At 62.0% G+C, this 17,935-nt stretch overlaps 2 protein-coding genes across 6 annotated transcripts in view; one reads left to right on the plus strand and one right to left on the minus strand.

Annotated features, from left to right (window-relative positions):
• The window catches only part of BRD7 (bromodomain containing 7), a 38,678-nt gene extending 34,304 nt beyond the window's left edge, over window positions 1-4,374 (plus strand). Inside the window, exons 11-17 of one of the 2 annotated variants that reach the window (XM_037141584.2) lie at window positions 18-156; window positions 522-633; window positions 1,902-1,958; window positions 3,159-3,273; window positions 3,502-3,645; window positions 3,782-3,925; window positions 4,192-4,374. In XM_037141584.2, coding sequence (XP_036997479.2) covers window positions 18-156; window positions 522-633; window positions 1,902-1,958; window positions 3,159-3,273; window positions 3,502-3,645; window positions 3,782-3,925; window positions 4,192-4,253 — 773 coding nt within the window. In that variant the 3' untranslated portion in view covers window positions 4,254-4,374. The remainder of the gene's footprint in view (window positions 1-17; window positions 157-521; window positions 634-1,901; window positions 1,959-3,158; window positions 3,274-3,501; window positions 3,646-3,781; window positions 3,926-4,191) is intronic. The other variant, XM_037141585.2, reaches the window with a different exon arrangement.
• Window positions 4,375-4,755: 381 nt separating this feature from the next.
• Window positions 4,756-17,935, minus strand: part of ADCY7 (adenylate cyclase 7) — a 45,523-nt gene continuing 32,343 nt past the window's right edge. For 3 of the 4 annotated variants that reach the window (XM_053663196.1, XM_053663197.1, XM_053663195.1), the window contains exons 9-26: window positions 16,891-17,049; window positions 16,591-16,723; window positions 14,479-14,670; window positions 14,099-14,133; window positions 13,634-13,717; window positions 13,378-13,450; window positions 12,476-12,573; window positions 12,086-12,170; window positions 11,674-11,799; window positions 11,377-11,475; window positions 10,354-10,547; window positions 9,714-9,804; window positions 9,382-9,537; window positions 8,705-8,851; window positions 8,241-8,345; window positions 7,823-7,952; window positions 7,281-7,405; window positions 4,756-7,099 (exon numbers count right to left, since the gene is read on the minus strand). In XM_053663196.1, the coding sequence (XP_053519171.1) occupies window positions 6,953-7,099; window positions 7,281-7,405; window positions 7,823-7,952; window positions 8,241-8,345; window positions 8,705-8,851; window positions 9,382-9,537; window positions 9,714-9,804; window positions 10,354-10,547; window positions 11,377-11,475; window positions 11,674-11,799; window positions 12,086-12,170; window positions 12,476-12,573; window positions 13,378-13,450; window positions 13,634-13,717; window positions 14,099-14,133; window positions 14,479-14,670; window positions 16,591-16,723; window positions 16,891-17,049 (2,179 nt within the window). In that variant the 3' untranslated portion in view covers window positions 4,756-6,952. The remainder of the gene's footprint in view (window positions 7,100-7,280; window positions 7,406-7,822; window positions 7,953-8,240; window positions 8,346-8,704; window positions 8,852-9,381; window positions 9,538-9,713; window positions 9,805-10,353; window positions 10,548-11,376; window positions 11,476-11,673; window positions 11,800-12,085; window positions 12,171-12,475; window positions 12,574-13,377; window positions 13,451-13,633; window positions 13,718-14,098; window positions 14,134-14,478; window positions 14,671-16,590; window positions 16,724-16,890; window positions 17,050-17,935) is intronic. The other variant, XM_037141586.2, reaches the window with a different exon arrangement.

The raw sequence follows: 17,935 nt of genomic DNA on the forward strand, positions 1-17,935 counted from the left end.
TCCACCTTTGCCGACAGTGTTGTACCTGAACTACGGGCCCTACAGCTCCTACGCACCTCACTATGACTCCACGTTTGCCAATATCAGCAAGGACGATTCGGATTTAATCTACTCGACCTACGGGGAAGATGACGCTGACGTGCCCAGCGATTTCAGGTGAGTCTCCCGCCCTTCAGTGTTCCAAGTGCCTCGTTTTTCTGCGGCACTGATCTACACGTGTGTGCCTGAAGGGCGTGGTCCAGGCTGGCCGTGGGACTTGGAGAGGCTGAGTGCTGGTGGGGGTCTTCAGATGGGGAAGATCCCCTGGGGGGCGGGGCACAGGGCCCCAGGTCTGCGCCCTCACTCTCCTCGGCCTGGCTTCCAAGCGTCTCACCTCACGGTCCTGTTCTCTCCTGGGGAGTCCGTGCCTGGTGGGTGAGTGTGTGGCTGCAGAGGTGGACCTGGGCGGACACTGGACGTCACACTCTGGCCATGGAGGGCATCCGTTGCAACAGCGCTGACCCCCCAACACTCTCTTTCAGCATCCAGGAGTTTCTGGCCACGTGCCAGGATTACCCATACGTCATGGCAGACAGTCTACTGGATGTTTTAACTAAAGGAGGCCATTCCAGAGCCCTGCAGGAGTTGGAGACGGTAAGAATGCTTCCAAAAAGTCAGCCATTTATCACCAGCACCCAAGCGTTAGTCATGCAGTGTTGTGAAACCTCGGGACTAACCAGTGTGGCAGCTGTCCTCCGTCCTCCGAGAAGAGGCCCAGCCGGGCAGAGACCACGGGCGGAGGACAGTGAATGGGGTCAGGTGGTACGGGCACCAGGACCTGAGGGCCAGGGACTGTCGTCATCCCCTGGGCCTGGGCCTGAGGATGCAGAAGTGGGATTTGCTTTCTCATCACTGTCTCTTAGTGACACTTGGGAGCCAGCCCCAGTTCAGGGGGACAGAGTTCGTAATCCAGAGTAAGTTAGAGACTCGGCTCCAAGACCAGGACAACAAGGTGTGCGTGCCTTCTGCCGTAGAGGGGGCTGGTCCCCTGCCTGCCCTGTCACCACAGGGGACCCTCTGTCACAGGGGGTTGTGACTTCCTGGTGGCTATGGCCAGAGTGGCCTCGTCTTCTGCCCTCGCTGCACCTGCCAGCAGAGTGGAAGCAGCCCCGTGGGTCCCACGGGCCTGCCGTGGGTGCGCACGCAGGAGCTGAGTTCCACGCCCGAAGACGTTTTTGCTGCACCCTCCCTGTTAGTTCCTCTGAGGGAGTGAATGGGCTTGAGCTCCAGTCGAATAGCCTTCGTTCAGCTAATGTGTTTCCAGTTTACAGTTTCTCCTCTCCTCAATCTAATAGTGCTTCTCAGAACTGATTCTAGGAAATAAGAAAAGTTACCTCTAAGGACATAAAAATTGGGGATTGGTTAAATGAATCACAACGCCCTCTTTCCAAACGAGGGGACGTTGTGACTGGCTTGTGAGCACACCACAGGCGTCCATTCCATCTGCCTGGTCCTTGCGGTCTGGGGCCAGGGCGCAGCTGGGTCTGGAACAGCAGCCCTCCCCACTGGGCGCGCACCTCTGTCAGCGGGGACACCGGAGCCCCTGCGCTCTCCTCCTTAGTCGCCTGCTGTGGAGAGGGGCCTGCGTCTCTGCAGGCACTTAGGCTGCGCTGCGCGCGTGCGGGTTTTGAACCAGGCACGGAGCTGCCTGTCGTGGGTCGTTAGTAGTGGGTGCTCTTGACTCACACTCTCAGATGCCAGTAATTGTAACTAATTCATTTTTGGTTCAAAGCTTATATTCCCATAATCCATATTCTTACTCCTTTTCTCTTGCCACGAGACTCTGCCTATTTTTCTATTTCCTTGATATTTGCCTTTTTCTACACCTTCTAACACAAAGTTGGTTTTCTTCACCCTCATAGGCATCACCTGAAGATGACGGCCAGACAAGGACACGTGACACAGCGAAGGAAACAGAGGTGACTGTTCTTTCTGAAAGACTTTTAAATGGAGAGTAAGCTGAAAGGCCGAAGTGGTCAGGCTCTGTGTGGAAAGGGCACCGAGGACCCAGTGCAATGAAGGGCCGTCTCCCCGCCGAGCGCACCGTGGCGGCCGGTGCAGGAGTCGGGCCCAAGGGCGGGGCGAGAGGTGGGGACCCAGCACTGAGAGGCTGAGGACCCCCTCCCAAGTGGTGCCAGTGACCTGGGTCTGGATGGACAGATGGACCTTTTCTCACAGGCAAAGCTGAGAAAGTAGGTGACCACAGGACATAGGGGGAGGCTTAGGTGCCGGTCTCGTGCGCAGCGCTAAGAAGTCCCAGTTTTCTCCCGGAGCACAGGGCACCATAGTGCCAAAGAGAGGGTAGAGGGAGGGGACCCGTGAGGAGCAGTGGGGCTTGTCTAAGCAAAAAAAAAAACCCAACAACTAGCAGAAGGGACACGAAGGAAGAGACTGAGGCTGTGGGGTGAACCACGTCCTTCCCAGAAGGTTCTGTGCTCGGTGAGGGGCAGGTGTGAGAGAGAGGTTCGGAGGGAAAGGGAGCTGGGGGCTAAGGAGAAGAGCCGGAGGGGTCCGGGGCTCCTGACAGCACCGCATGCCAGCAGAGAGACGGAGCGCAGTGCCGGTGTCTGGCGGGCCCCACTGGCTTCGGCTCCTGACTGTCTGGGTTGATCATTCCTAAAAAGCAGAGCTGAAGTTACGGAAACCATCTTCCAGTTCCAGAATTACAACTCTACCTTCCTGGGGTTTTGTTTCTCCCAAGCAGCGCTGACAGTCTGTCACTGGGGCACAGAGGAGACCAGGGAGGGTCTTAGTACAGTGTCTCCGACAGGAGTGCTGGGAGCCAGACGGGCCGATGTGCGCCACGGGCCTGGAGGATAGGAGGCCTGGTCGCAGTGACAGCCGTCCCAGGCTGCTGTCCCTTTACATGCAGAGTGGCTGACACGTGAGAGCAAATGGTGCAGCTCGTGTGAGACGCAGCATTACCTTATGAGCACAGTGGATTCATGGACACTTTTTTGCCAGGCTTTGGGAATGGCACAATTATAGGCAGTGAGTTTTAACTGCAAAGGACATGAGTGTAATAACAGGGCCTGTGAACACGAGCCATCCCGCCGAGCTCTCAGGCTGGCCCTGTCGGGCTCAGCGGGCTGCAGCCATCTGTGCTCCTTTCTTTAAAGCAGGTCGCGGAGGTGGAGCCAGTGGGGCGGCTGGACGCCGGCAGCCAGGACAGGCTGGCGGCGCTGGAAGCAGTAGCCAGCTTTGGCGCTCCAGCTGAAGTTTTTGACTCTGAAGGTGAGTGTCTCTGGAGGGCTTGAGAGGAGTACCACCAGACACGGCAGTGGGGGCCCACCGTCCCCAACAAACGGACTCACGGAGCCGTTTGACCACTGGCCAGGCTTCAGGGACAGCAGGGCGCATCTGCGATGGTGGTCTCGTTGGAGGGGAGGAGACTGACCGGTGCACCCTGAAGCTGGCGAGCTGCAGGTGAGCTCGCCTCAGTGTGCTCTCATCTCGCCCCAGAAGCCGAGGTGTTCCAGAGGAAGCTGGACGAGACCACCAGGCTGCTCCGGGAGCTCCAGGAAGCCCAGAACGAGCGCCTGAGCACCAGGCCGCCTCCCAACACCATCTGCCTCCTGGGCCCCTCCTACAGGGAAATGCATCTCGGTAGGCGGCCCCTCCGGGGGAGGGGTACCAAGTGGCCAGAGTGGACACTGTAGCCTTGGCATCTGTACCCTTGGTCCCTGAAGCAGCTACATTTCCATACCTAGAATAGTTTCCACTTTCATCTTTTTTCTTCCAGCGGAGCAGGTGACCAACAACCTTAAAGAACTCGCACAGCAAGTGACACCAGGCGACGTCGTCAGCACGTACGGGGTTCGGAAGGCCATGGGCATCTCCGTCCCCTGCCCCATCATGGGAGACAGCCTGGTGGACCTGACAGAAGGTGCGTGCCTGGCCCTGTTGGGAATGGCAGCCTTCTCGCTCGAGTGGCCTGGGGCAGGTCCCAGCGCTGCGTGGCGGTCGGGCGCGGACGACTCTCGGTTCCCATCCCGTGTTGTCCACACAGTCAGAGAAAGAGTCCCATGAGCCCCTGAAAATGCACGCCGCCCTCACCTGCCCCAGTGAGGGGCCACCAGCGCTGTCCCTCCCTTCCCGGCCCTTTGTTCACCGGGAGAACGAGGCGCTGAAAGAAGGATCTTTTCGTTTCAGATCCCGAAGGAGCTAAAAAGCCTGCTGTTGCCGAGTGCAGGCCTGACGGGAGTGGAAGCTGACTGGTATTTGAGTATACATTATGTACATACTTTTTCATCCTTACCTTGGAAGTGCTTTTCACAAGATACTAAGTATTTGTAAATTGTGTTTTTAATTAAACTTTGGAACAATTAACTTGAACGTTCCAGAGACTGGACTCCTGTTGGGGAACGAGGCTGAACCTGGACGAGGCAGAGCAGCTAAGTCCCCCTTTGACCTCTGCTGGTAACGCAGGGGAGCGGCAAGTCCCTCAGGTTTCCGCGTTCACCACCGTCCCCGCTAAAGAGACCAGAGCCCTCCTGACTTCCCAGATTGTGTCTGTTGAGCTCCCCAGACAGTGGCCCTTGTGAGGAGGGCGGCGGCTTTGCTTGTGGCCACCCTCAGTGTCAGAGAGCAGGGGCAGCAGTGCCCCTACTGCCCCCTGGCCCCATCAGATGACGGGGTGTTATCGGCCCTTGAACAGGAGGGCTGCTCTCGCTAGGCTAAGATCCTGAAGGCCGAGAGAGGATTAAAGTCAAGACATTCAGGTTTTCCATGCTGGTGATTTAATACAAGAAAAGCTAAACCAAGTAGAAACATAGGTTCTTTATAAAAACAAAATGTTTTGAAATGCTACAGGTCTATAATACTCAGTACACAGAGTACCCCCAGTTATTTGCATACACCTTCTTGAAGTGCATTTCTGCACAGTCACCTGTTAGGTGCACGTGTCTGCAGTGGCTGAGGTCCCCTTTTCCAGTTAGGAAGTTAAATAAACCAGGAAACTTCAGGGGGTGGGTTTCACTGGAGTCAGTGAAGCCACCTTCGGGGAAACTTTAAAGCAAGTCCTTGACCCATAGAAAAAGGCCAGTGTTAGGAAAAATGCCTGTCCTGTCATCCACAGAACAAACTGGGACATGGAGGAGTGACTCAGTAATTAGAAAACATTTATACGAAACAACTGCAGGTAACTTCTATGGTCAGTTACATTGATTTGAACATCGAAAACTTAATCTTATTTGAGCACAGTGCTTTAACTGGACATAAAGGTACATTAAGGGCGACCAATTGTTTTTTAAACTCCCGATTGGGATTTCTGTTACTGGAAGAAAAAGTAACGGATATTGCGAGAGGCGGAGCAGGCCCAGCACCCGGAGTGCCAGCCAGCAGCCCTGCTCCCCGCTGGCGTTTGGGGGTCTAGACTTGGGCACAGCGCTCACCCAAAGCCGGCCCCCTACGCAGTGTGAGTGGGGCTGGCTGTCCGCACGAGCCACCTCAGTGCCAACACTAGCCCACCCACTCCTCTGCAGCGGGACTGGCCCCACACACTGCACTCAGCCACCAGGCTGGCCGCCGACCCCGGGCCTCAGCCCCGGGTGGCCCTCGACGCTGAGCCGCCCTACCTGCGGCCGTGTCATCTCCTGAAGCTGCCTCTGTGCACAGTGGTAATTCCAGGGGGTGCGTGGGTGACTTCAGGCTGAGAGCCCGGCCATACGGTGACAATCACCTGTGTGTGTGAGGGCACGTGGGTGGCTCTGCTCACGAGGCGGGGGTCCGTTCAGAAAAAGGAACGAGCTGGCTGGTTGGGTCTCACCTTAGAACCTCCTCTAACTGACTGCATTAGATCAAGAGTTGAAGCTCACAAACCTGGCTTTTTGCAGCTGCCTCGATTCACTCAATCAGAACAAGAAGGTCTCACCATCCGAGAGGGGGCTGGCCTCCCAGGTGGGGGCCTCTCCACGCGCCCTCACTGAGCACCAGCTCCCGGTCCAGGGCTCCTCGGGTTGGTGCTGGACTTAAAGGCCAGGGGGGCGTCCCAGCTCTCCCACCTCCTTCTCTTCCCACCCAGCGTGGAAGTAGGACGCAGGGAAGCCTGCAGGCCGAGCTCGGAAGTGCACGGGTGGTGAGAGGAGGGCCAAGAGGCTGGTGGGGCCTGATCTCGTAGCATTTCTGCTCACTGAACCTGACCTCAATGCTGGACTCAAAGCGGTCTGATTCGGCATGAGGGCCACACCACACCCCAGAGCTGGGATGGTCCCCCAAGCGGACACGGGGCAGCGGCCTGCTTCCTGCTGGTGATTAAAAAGGCAGATAACATGCTGCAGGGGAGGCAACTGGCCGGCCTCCAAGAAGTCATTAAAACGGGAAAGACCTCCATTAAGGATGGATCCGTGCAGAACAAAGGCAGGGCAGAGATGGCATGCAGCACGGGTGTCTGCTGTGCCTCTCTCTCCTCCTGACGCCCTTCACAGGTCTGCAGCCCCTGGCCAGCTGTTGACCAGCCCGCCTGGGTGAGAAGTGTGGGATCCCGCAGCTGGTCTGCTGGGTGTCCCCGGCCGGCCCCACACACCTGTCCGTAGTCCTCCTGCACCTAGGAAATGGGGTGCTTGTGCAGCTCCAGCCACCAGGCAGTGTGTGTGCGGGCAGGATCTGGAGGAGGACGTGGAACTCTTGAGTGAGCATCGTCCTGCTGTGCCGGAGGCCGCGTTCCCAATGCCAGCAGCTCAGAGGGTCTGGCTGGCTGTGTGTCAGGCGGCTCTGTGGTCCCCTTGAGTGGGGGGTAGGCGCACGTATCTAAAAAGTCCTTTTGTGCAAATACAAGGAGCCACACATGCCGTCTGTCAGGAGGTAGTGGTGGCCAAGGCCGTGGAAGGCCATGATCAGCAGTGCTGGCTGAGTCCTCCCGTCGGTTTGCTCTCCAACGGACATCAGCCTCGAGTGTGTCTGGCCCACCTCACCCTCAGTTCAGCCCGGGCCCTTGGAACTTGGCAGTGTCTGTGCAGACAAAGTATGTCCTGAGCTCCCCTTTGCCTTTGACATTAATCAGTCCTCGACATTCACAAGAGTAACCGAGTCCCTGGAGGATGGTGCATGTCTCTTCTGTCACCTGGAAAGAAACCGAAGCCTTTATAAGCTGGAAGCACACACTGCGCGGAGGGGCAGTGAGCAGCCCGAGTCTGGTTTTCCTTGTGGGCCCGACAGCCGGGCTCCCAGCAGCCCGAGGCCCGGGCACCCTCCCCTCCAGGAAGTCCTGTCGTCCGCAGCCACGAGTCCCGGCTGGGGCTCACCTGGATCTTCCCGAGCTCGCCAGTGCTCTCCATCCTGCTGGCCACGTTGACTGTGTTGCCCCAGATGTCGTACTGGGGCTTCCGTGCCCCGATCACGCCGGCAATCACAGGCCCGTGGTTGATGCCTAGAGTGACATTCCCAGCTGTCAGGTCACAGAGACCGTGCCTCAGGCTTCCCTGGGGCGGGGGTCACAGACTCTACCGCCCACCACAGAAAGCACCTACGGAGCAGCCAGAGGAAGGTGAGTGCGTGCTTCGCAGACCTGGCGGCACTGCCTGAGCCTGGGCAGCATTCGCTGCTCTAGCATCTGCTCGTCTCCTAACAGAACATGGGCTCTGAGCAGGGCCTGTCAGCTAACAGTGACGGCTTGGTTAACGGGGCCCTTGGTGCATTCGAAGGTCACCTAGCTGCAGCTGGCAGCTGGGGACTCCCCACTTTCTGCAGGAATGTGTTACGACTAAACCTAATCAAAATGGCTCTGGAGCCTTTCAGGGGAGACGGTGGGGTGCACCGCACAGGCCCCGCCCACCCCGGGCCTCACCCACGCGCAGGCGGAAGGAGTTGAAGGAGTGCCTGTTGATGCCATCCAGCTTGCTCATCAGGGCCACACTGAACTCCACCATGATGCCGATGTGGGCGTGCTGCCGCTCCAGGTCCTGCAGGACAGAGCGCTGTCCTGGTGTCCCTGGGGCCGCCGCGGGCCACCCCCGTGGGCCACCCCCGTCTTCCTGCCCCGACTGGGCCTGGCGGACATTCAGAGCACCCTGACCTGCCGCGCCCATGGGCACAAGGCCTGCAGGAGAGGCTATCGGCCAGCAGAGACCTGCCCCCTCCCTGCTGACCCCCCTCCCCCCACAGGTCAGGGCCTGGGAGGGACCCTCATTGAAGTGACAGGTCTGGGGACTGCTGGATTTCACATTTGGGGCCAAGACTCTTAGGCCCCCAACCTGGCTGAGTACCTGGGTCTCCTTCCCGGAGGGGCCACTGAGCCCAGCAGCTGCCATGTAGGTACTACCAATGGTCTTGATCTTCTCCACGCTGCTGAACTTGGGCTTCAGCAGCAGCTGCGGGACAGAGCGGGCAGGGCCATGACAGCCACAGCAGCAGGCAGGCCTGCCCCGGGTTCCCGCGGGGTCGAGCCCTCCCTGCGCCTCCCGTCCGTGCCCCTGGCTGCCTGTCTTCCGTCCCTTCCTCTCTCCTCCGGCTCTTGCTCTGCAGCAATGAGCTCTGCGGCTCTTGCTCTCAGGACCTTCGGCCGCATGGGCTCAGTTGGAAACGACCGCTCTACAAGGGCCCACAGCTACCCAGGCAGCTGCCTATCGCAGAGAGACCTACAGCTCGAATAAAACAAAAAAGCCACCAGGAGCACTGGGCGTTTGCCCGCTGGGGCACAGGACGCTGCTGCCCGCCCGCCAGGCCGCACCTCGTCGAAGTCGGCAATAATCTCGTTGAGCAGGCGCAGGCACTCCAGCCCCTCCTTGTTGACGTCGCACTCTGTGTAGAAGACCTTGAACTCCGGCACGGAGGCGAACATGACGCAGACGCAGTCGTAGGACTGATGGTACCAGTCCTGGGGACAGGGAGGAACGGGCCTCAGGGCACCACCCGACCTCGCCATGGAGGGCCCCCAGGGGGGCCGGGTGGCAGTCCTCAGCCTGGTGGCCCAGGGGGTTCCTTCCATGGGAGGGGGCCTTTAAAGAGGCACTCTGAGTCGGCTGTGGCGGGGGGGCAGGCTCGGGCTGGTCTTTTGCTCTAAAACACCCTGAGTCTGCAAAGCAGGGTTGGGAACCCCCAGGTGGAAGGCAGAAATCAGGAGGCGGGTTCTCCGTGACACATGCCTTCATCACAGGTGGCCCAGGTTACGGACACCGGCCACATGAGCCCTGCGCCATCCTGCCCAGCAAGTTCCTGACAAATAACCTGAGGCCTAAGGGTTGGGACGTCCCATCCACCCAGGCCCCCGACTCCCCAGCCCGTGCCCCTCCAGCTGCCAGCTCACGCTGTCACCAGGGCACACGGGCAAGGCCCACACCCACAGGAAGCTCTTTGCTGTAGCTGTGAACCTCCCCTGACCTCGGGCAGCCCAGCCCAACACCACACCTCGTCCAGCTTGTCCCCGACGAAGTGGGCCGCCACGTGGGCCGGCAGGACGTTCTCCAGGAGGAGGCGGTTCACGCTCTCCATGGTCTCAAACTCCTCACGCTCCTTCTTGAACTTCTTCTTCCACAGGCAGTCCAGGCGGCAGTAGTAGTCGATCTGCAGGCGGCGGCACAGCCGTGTCCCGGCCCCAGTGGGCGCCATGCAGACCGGGAACAGGGCTCCCCCACAGGGCTGTGCTCTAGGGCAGAGGCAGCCCGCCCCCCCCCGCCCCCACAAGGAGGGCAGGTGAGCTCAGCAGAGCGAGGGACGCAGCAGGGGCTCCCTGGGCTCACCTGTCTGGAGAGCATGACGAGAGTGGCGTAGAAGAGAACTAGGTAGAAGCTGGTCGTGGTCTTCAGATCCCTGCAGGCACAGGCTGGGGAGCTGCTGGGTGTGAAGGGGGAGGGCAGGGGGATGGCAGGGGTCGTTCCCAGGCCCCACATGCGGGGGCGTGTGCACCCAGGGGCAAGCCACAGAGACAGTACAGACATACCGTCTGCAGACAGTAAACAAGACAAGAGAACTTTGAGCAGAGAAAAGGGGTGGGAGTGGGGGGGCCTCCGAGGTGACAGCTGAGCTCACACCTGTGTGGTGAGGACCAGTCCCCCTCTGAAGAGAAAGCCCCCAGGCCACAGCCTGGCCCACAGGGCGGGGCCAGGGCTCCTGCTGGGGGTGGGGGAAGAGGCCTGGGCAGCTACAGACTGGCAGGACTTAGCGGGTGCCAGCCAGACCCCCAAGGGCGGGTTTTGCTCTGGGGCCCATGTGCCAGCCTTTTAGTTCAAGGGGGGCCAGGCTCTCCTCTCCACCTGGGAGGGGCCCAGAGCCCCCAGAATAACACACACACCAGCCCTTCCTGGGACAGAGGTGCTACTGTGGGCCCCAGTCACAGTGGGCAGGGGACCAGGGTCCTGCAGTGAGCGACTTGGGCCCCACCTGAGGGTGGCATTGGTCTCGCTGAGGTTGCCCAGGCCGAGGCCACAGCAGCCCCACTGCGCGCACTGGGAGACGTTGAAGAGCACCAGGTAGACCACCAAGGCCACTGTCAGCAGCACCACTTTCAGCTCCAGGCTCATGCGCAGGAAGACGGAGCAGGCGACAAAGGCCAGAATGCAGCTGCAGGTGTAATACTGGGGAGACAGGGCACGGGTCACCCCCCGCCTCTCACCCCGGAGAGATGCCATCTGGGCCAGCCCTCGCAGCTCGGGGACTCTGAACAGCCCGTGGCTCCTCCACCTCCCTGCTGAGTGACGAGCAGGCACTGGCATCTCCAACTTCCTACCCCTGGGTCATTTTTACGTTTAATTTTACTTTCACTTCGAGCAAGCGAACTCATTTAAAGGAAACCACTGTAATAAAATGCCCGTGGTGTGCAGATGTGACAAAGGGCAGGCGTGGCGGGCACACACCTTGACAGCCTCCGGGCCACGAGCATGCCCTTCCCAAGGCGCATCCCTGCCCATGCCACTCTCCCGTTCCAGGTCACGCGTGGCTCCCCACAGCCCCCAGCACCCAGACCCAGCCCCTGGCCACCCCTGCACCAAGAGCTGAAACCTGTTCCCACTACACGCTTTGCTTTTCCTCACTGCCCTGTCCCCACCCATAACCTTTTGGCCCTTTAGGGAATGGCTCAAAATTTTCTGCCATGGCCCCCGAAGTCCCACATCCTCCATCCTGCTGGGGAACTTCGGCGTTAGTCTGCCTAGGTCCCGGTCCCAGCCCTGTGACCGATGGCAACCTCCCCAAGCCGCTTCGCAGTCATCAAAATGGAGACCCTAACAGCCACCCAGAGCCTGGGGGTCAGGACACTCAAACCAGTGTGGGGGGCTCCCACCGGCACACCCTGGACCGTTGTACCAGCGCCCAGACCCTCGTGGCCCCCGTGGGCCCTGCCTGTGCCAGGAGGGGGAGCCGGACCCGGCTCCACAACAGCCCGGGCACCGGGGCCAGCACACTCACCGGGAGGAGCTCGCACGGGGTCCCCTCTCTACTGCCCAGGGCCCTCGGGCTCGTCTGGTTCCCGGCCGGCAGCCCTGGGGCCGGGGAAGGCGGCAACGGCTGCAGAGGAGACAGGCCCTGTGACAGGCGGTCAGGGCCTGCCGGGCCCAGCCTCGGGGCCCTGGAGGGGGTCGCCCCGCCTATGGCTTTTAGGCAACGAGATTCTGGGGGTCTCGGATCTAGAGGTCCCCAGGTCCAGGTCTGGCTCTCCCCACCCAGGAGGCGGGCACAGGGGGTCTTTACCCGCCCAGGACGCACCAGGTTGACGATGGCGACAGTGAGCAGGCTGCCGATGGTCAGGATGGCCAGGGACAAGCGCAGCAGCGGGTGGGTCTCCACCTTCTCAGAGATGGCCGGGAGCGTCCCCCAGGCTGGGCAGCACCTCTATGGGACCACAGGGCCCTGTCAGCAGACTCCGGCCCAGGACAGGGGGGTGCAGATGGGAGGGGCAGCTGGCCCTGGGGGCCGTGAGCGGGCAGGGTCGGGGGATGCTGACAGAACTCTCGGGAGGAGCATCGGGAGCACTAAGTGACGGTCCTTGAGACAGGGACGGGAGGGGCTCAGGTGGGCAAAGCCCCCCAGGGAGGGTCCAGGAGGCAGTGGCTCACCCCTCCCCAACCCACTACCCGTGGGGCCCAGGTAGGTACCCCGCCCGGGGCCTCCCACTCACCACAAACTGGTCGGCAAAGCACAGGCCCAGCACCAGCCCCAGCACACAGGCCACCAGCCCGAAGGACACCCCCAGGGCCGCCGTCCTAGACAGGAGGGGACCACCTAAGCTCTGGGGCTCATATGCAGAACCAAGCCTCCCGGAGCCCCAGGCCCCAGGTGCACAGGCGCCTCCTGCCCCACCCCCCCAACTGCTGCCCTTTTTGCTCAGCGGAGGGGCCCTTTGCAATCCGGCCCAACTGCCCCGAGAACAGCACACAGGCCTAGCCAAAACACGGTCAGCCGCACAACCCCTTCCTGAGTCACACGTGTAAGAGACGAGACTCGGGTCTGGTACCGTATAAACGTACTTGGTTTTTAGGCCTCACCGCCCCGCCCTCCCCAGACCCACCTGGGCATCAGCAGGACATGGACCAGCAGGATGCAGAGGAAGACGAGGCCGGCACAGGCGAAGTAGTGGCGGACCCGGGGGATGGGCGCCAGGCGGTACTGGGGGCGACAGAGACCATGAGCGGTGGCTAGGACCCCAGAGGGCCCCACCCGCAGGCCCACCGCCCGCCCCCTTCTCGGGAGGCAGGGCGGCTCAAGTTAACCTCCTTAAAACTCCCTCACACCCTCCCTGCGCCGCAGGTGAGGATGTCCCACCACCACCAACAAACAACTTGTTCCCAGTGTCTTTAGAGGCCACACCTTCCCCTCCCACACCCTGCTCAGGTCTCCCTCTTGATTTCCGAGGCCCCCAAGGAGCCCAGGGCCCAAGTCTGCCCCGGGAACCAGACCTGGGCTCCGGGGCTGCTGTGACTTGGGGCGGGCAGGGGATCCTGTCCTCACCCCAGACTGAGGAGTAAGGCCGGGCCGCCAAGCTGCTGCACCCCCCCGCCCACCCCCACATGTAGCACATCACACGGCCTCTGCCCACAAGGTTCCCTGGTGCAGGACATGTGACAGGGGACGGTGCCCAAACCCAGTGGGCACTCGGCAAACCAGTCCGCTGGCCACCAGTGGTACAAAAGCCAGTTGCTACAGTGGCTGGACCGCCAGGTAGTCCCCGTGCCGCTGGTACCAGGCGGGGGGCTTTCCCTGGCAGCGGCGCTTGAAGGGAGTAAGTGAGGGCCTGTGGGGTGCCGGGTGGAGGCCACAGGTTGAGCCTCTGTCCCCTTCCCCAACAGCCCACTGGAGCGACTCCACGCCACCTCCCCGAAAAGATCTGGGGGTGCAGCTGCCCATGGCCTGCACCCTCTGCCACCCCCCAGGCCTTGGAGCCCCCTCCCTGGGACCACCCGGGGCCCTCACCTCTCGCTCGAAGCCCTTCTCCAGGAAGATGGACCCAAAGGTGTAGAAGTCATCGGACTTGGAGCAGCAGGGCCTGCGGGGGGGGGGGGGCAGGTGTGGGTGGGCAGGTGGGGGAGGGACACCACCCTCAGGAGACAGTGCCAGGAAGGGAAAACGGCGCCCACGGATGTGACTGGAGCAGGGTCACTGGGGGCCTGGCCACATGGGGAGCCCCCGCTTGAGGGGGGCTGGGTAGGCGGAGGCCCGGGCCCCTCACCTCGTGGAACTGAGCCCCTCGATGGCTGACAGCATCTCGTCATCATCTGAGTCATCCTCCGACCGGCCCTTGGGGGACGCACCTCTGGAATCGGACACCCACAGGCGTCAGCTCAGGGCCCCGAGCCCGCTGTGTAGCGGTGGCCGTGTGGAGCCCGTGCGGGACAGTGAAGGGCCAGCAGGAAACAGAGCCACCAGCCCCCAAGGCCTCCCACACACCAACCCCTCTGATGGACACTGCCACTGGGCGGGCACACAGCAGGCGCTCAAACATTGTGCAGCTCTGTTTTCTAGAACACTCGGACCCGGGCCATGCATGGCAAGCTCTGTGGTCAGGGTCGGGCCTCCCAGAGCTGCCCTTGTTGCCAAAAGCTAGTCAAGGCAGCCAGCCTGGAGGAGGCAGCTAGGACAGGACTTGCTAGAAAGGTAGGCCACATAGTGTCGAGGGAGGGGACCGCACGCCTACCTGTCAGGGGCCCGGTAGCGCCGCAAGGGGATGGCCTGGAAGGGGGGAGAAGAGACCATTACTCACCAGGGCGCAGGGCCAAGAGTCCATTTTGGGGCCATGTCCACTGCCTTGGACACACGGGCAGGGTGGCAGGGACATCCCAGCTGGGGGCAGCCGGAACCAAAGCTGACCTCCTCTGAGCACTGAGGGGTGGAGACGTCCCAGCCGCCCTTGAGCACTGCCCGCGTGCCTTCATTCCCCCGGGAGGGTGGGCAGAAAGCCGACCCACTGCACAGATGGGGACAGTGAGGCCGGCTGGGAGGACCCTGCGTGCCCCCTGCTCTGCTGTCCCCTTCAGAGAGCATCCGGTGCCCAGCGCCCTGAGGGACGGGCCCTACCTTGAGCCTCCGGCTGGTGGGGACGGGGTTCTCGCTGCTGCTCACGCTCTCTCGGTGGTTGAGGTGGGCGAAGGGCCGCGCTGCCCCCCAGGACTCGAGGTAGCGGGTCATGCGCAGCGACGCCCGCATCTTCAGGGCGGCGTCCCCCTTGGGCTTGGAGAGGTGGTGGCTGGGTGGGGGTGGCTGCTGGCTCTGTGGGCGGCACAGAGTCTGTCTCACCCCTTGCCTCCCGGCCCCCAACACACAACGCAGCCCGGAATGGGGGGCCCACCAGCTGCTCCACCTGGGTCTGCAGTCGTGGGGGCCTGGCTGAAGCCCAGTGCACACTTTGGCCAGGCCGGTGGGGTGTGCCCAGTAGGGTGTGGCCCTCCACACTCCGGAAGTAAACGGGTCACACACCTGTGCACAGCCCTCACACCTGTGCCTCCACCTCCCCAGGGACAGATGTAGGGGCGGGTCCTAAGCCCAAAGGCCCCACTTGCCCTCCTGGGAACCAGACGCCGTCCTTGGGGCCCCTTCCTATGAAGGCTCCCTGGGGAGACAGGTCCCGGGGAGACGGGTCCCAGGAAGCGAAACGCGTCTGGCCCTACCCTCCCATGTGTGGCCGGCACATGTCCTTCTGTGGGGACCAGCTGGGAGGGCACAGAGTGCTGGTTGCAACCTGGAGAGACAGCGAGATGCCCCTCCCCCTCTGGGGCACCATTTTGGTCGCTCCCACTGTGCAGCCCCCAAACGCAGCCCAGGTCCATCACTTGCCATGTGTCTGCCGCGGCCACTGCCAGGGGCGCAGTGGCTTAGCCAGCTCTGCCTCCTCCCCCAGGGTCCCAGCCCCAAAGAGCACCACACCTCGGACCTTCCCTGGCTGGGAGGCTGGGCAGGACTTAAAAGGGGGAGGATGAGAAAGACCCCAAGGCCACCAGGAACAAGCTTGGGCCCTCTCGAGTCCCCCTAACCCCTGACATTACAGCCCTCTAGGAGTCCCCATCTCCTCGGGGCCCCACCAGCACCTACACCCACAAACTCACGCAGCCACAGAGCAACTTCTCTGGAAACCTCTAGCCTTCCTTTGGGACAGAAGCATTTCTAGACCCCGAGAGGTGCCTGTCGGCCTGGCCCAGGGGAACAGCGTGGGAGCCGGCCATTGTGAGCATCCGAGGGCCCCAGAATGTACCGCACCCTGCGGTGGGCACCTGCCCTGGAGTGGGGGCAGGTCACCTGTCTGTCTCCCCCTCTCGTCAGACATCCCTGGGGCAGGAACTCAAAAAATCACAGGCCCCCTTTAGGGGGACGTGCTGGCCGTGGACAAGGCCCATGGAAAATCTCCACCATGTGCTCTCCAAGCTATTTGCATTTGAACTATGAGAATGAAGATTCCACAAGGTGGGGTGGGAGGCAGGGCACCAGAAGCAATATTGGCACCCAGTTCCACCCTGCAGGGGACGCTGTCACCGAGCACTCGGTGGTTTGTGAGGTGGGGTGGGGGCGGGGGCTGGGGGAGGCAGGCAGGCAGGCCAGCCCTGAGGACGGCCAAGGACAAGGCTGGAGTGAGAGGGAGCTCAAAGAGCCTGCGTGGCCGACATTCTTGAGCGAGCCCCAAGGATGATTCACCAGTGGCTCCAGGACACGCCAGCCTCCCGGGGGGGTGGATGTGGGGTGGGCTGGGAGCAGCCCCAGGGCCTCCGCCACCACAGGGTCATGATGGAAGCAGGAGCGTTGGCCGAGCAGACCCACTCCACAGGTCGTAGTCCAGGATGCATGGAGGACCAGCCCCTGCTTTCCTGAGGCTGTCTCAGAGCGTGTTTTTAAAATGGGTCTCTGGAAAACTGGGGAATGAGTGACAACCACATGGAAAGTGAACTCATGGGGACTTCCTTCCCAGCTGTTTAGGATGCACCCGGTGAGGGCTTTGCTCGGACCAGCAGACTCCCCTTTGGGGGCGCTGTTGTCACGCCCATTTCTCAGGGGATGAACGCTGAGGCCCTGGGAAAGTTGGTTCTGTACCCAGTGACGGGGAGCTCACTCCCACCCCGGGCAGGCCTCTGATCCACCCTCCCCCCAGGGCCCTCCCCCTGGGTGTGGACCCCGCAGCCTGCTGTGTCCAAGCCCTCGTACCCGGGGGTCGATGACCAGGTAGGTGCGGATGTTCATCTCTTTCAGGTAGGGGTCTCGCTGCTGCCCATGCCCCTCCTCCACCTCGTATGCCTTGTCCAGGTGGCTCAGTGTCGCCTCCGTGATGTGCACCCGGCTGGGGAAACGGAGGTCAGACGGAGCAGTAGGGCCCGCAGCGGGCCGGCACCTGCCCCACAGTGACCAGCAGACGGGAGTCCAGGCCAGCTCCCCCCACCTCGAGGTCACTGCTTCCACCTCTGACCCACCCTGACCCCCCAGTTCAGAGGGGTCGGCCAGCCTCACCCAGGGACTCCAGCTGCCTCCATCCTGTTGGCGAGGGACACATCATGGGACCACACATCATACTGCCACTTGCGCAGCCCGATGACACCACACAGAACATTCCCCGAGTGGATGCCCACGCGCATGCTGATGTCCACGCCCGTGGCCTCCCGCACCTGCCTGAGGGGGAAGTGGGGTCACCTCGGCCCAGCCAGGGCTGCTCGTGGGGCCCTGAACCCCACCCAGGGCAGGCTCGCGGCCCCAGCGTGGGGTGGGACAGAGCAAGGCAGTGGGAGAGGGTGCAGGGACGTCCTCGGCCCCGTGGGGCTGCCTCCTGGAGGGAGCTCAGCGCCCCATCTCCAGGAGTGTGCAAAGGGGTGTGGCCACCCCAAGGTCAAAGGCTGGAGAAGGAGGAAATTCCAAGCCTCATCAGTCTCTGCAACTCACACTGAAGACCCTAAAATGCTCCCTCTGGGTGTTCCCCACCTGGAGGCCCTGCCTGGGTCCCTCTCCAAACCCCCAGACACCAAGATCGCAGGGGCCACCAGCCTTTGGGGGCCTTCTCCAGGCACAGGGACTCTGGGGGTCAGGCGTTAGCATCACTCAGGACAAGGAGAGCCCAAGTAAGACCTTCCCCAGGGCACAGAGCGCCCCCCACAGGAGCAGGCCTCTGGGTCCCTTTGAGAAGAGAATGACGATCGGGGAGCAGCCAGGGCAGTGTGTCCATGAACGAGGCTGGGGAAGGACACGCCTACCAGGGCCAAAGGCAGAGGGAGCAGAAGGGGACCCGCACAAACGCCACACATTCTAGGGGTGGGGCTGCCTGAAGTCAGGTGGGCGGAGCTGCAGCAGGGCAGCCTCCGGTGGGCCCCTGTGTCTGCCTGCCAGCACCTCCGGCCACCGCTGTGACCCTCCTGGGAGGAAGGCAGCCCCGCTGCCCGGCCTCAGGCTCCCTGACAAGGAGTCGCAGAGGGAGGGGCACAAAACCGACGGCGAGACCATCCAGGCGAAGCCCCCTGCTCTCCTCATCCGACCGAGGGGGACGACGCGCTCCCCACCGTGCCCT

Source organism: Artibeus jamaicensis, unplaced genomic scaffold, assembly GCF_021234435.1.
Source record: "Artibeus jamaicensis isolate MK-2021 breed Jamaican fruit bat unplaced genomic scaffold, CSHL_Jam_final contig_3152, whole genome shotgun sequence".
NCBI classification, from domain to species: Eukaryota; Metazoa; Chordata; class Mammalia; order Chiroptera; family Phyllostomidae; genus Artibeus; species Artibeus jamaicensis.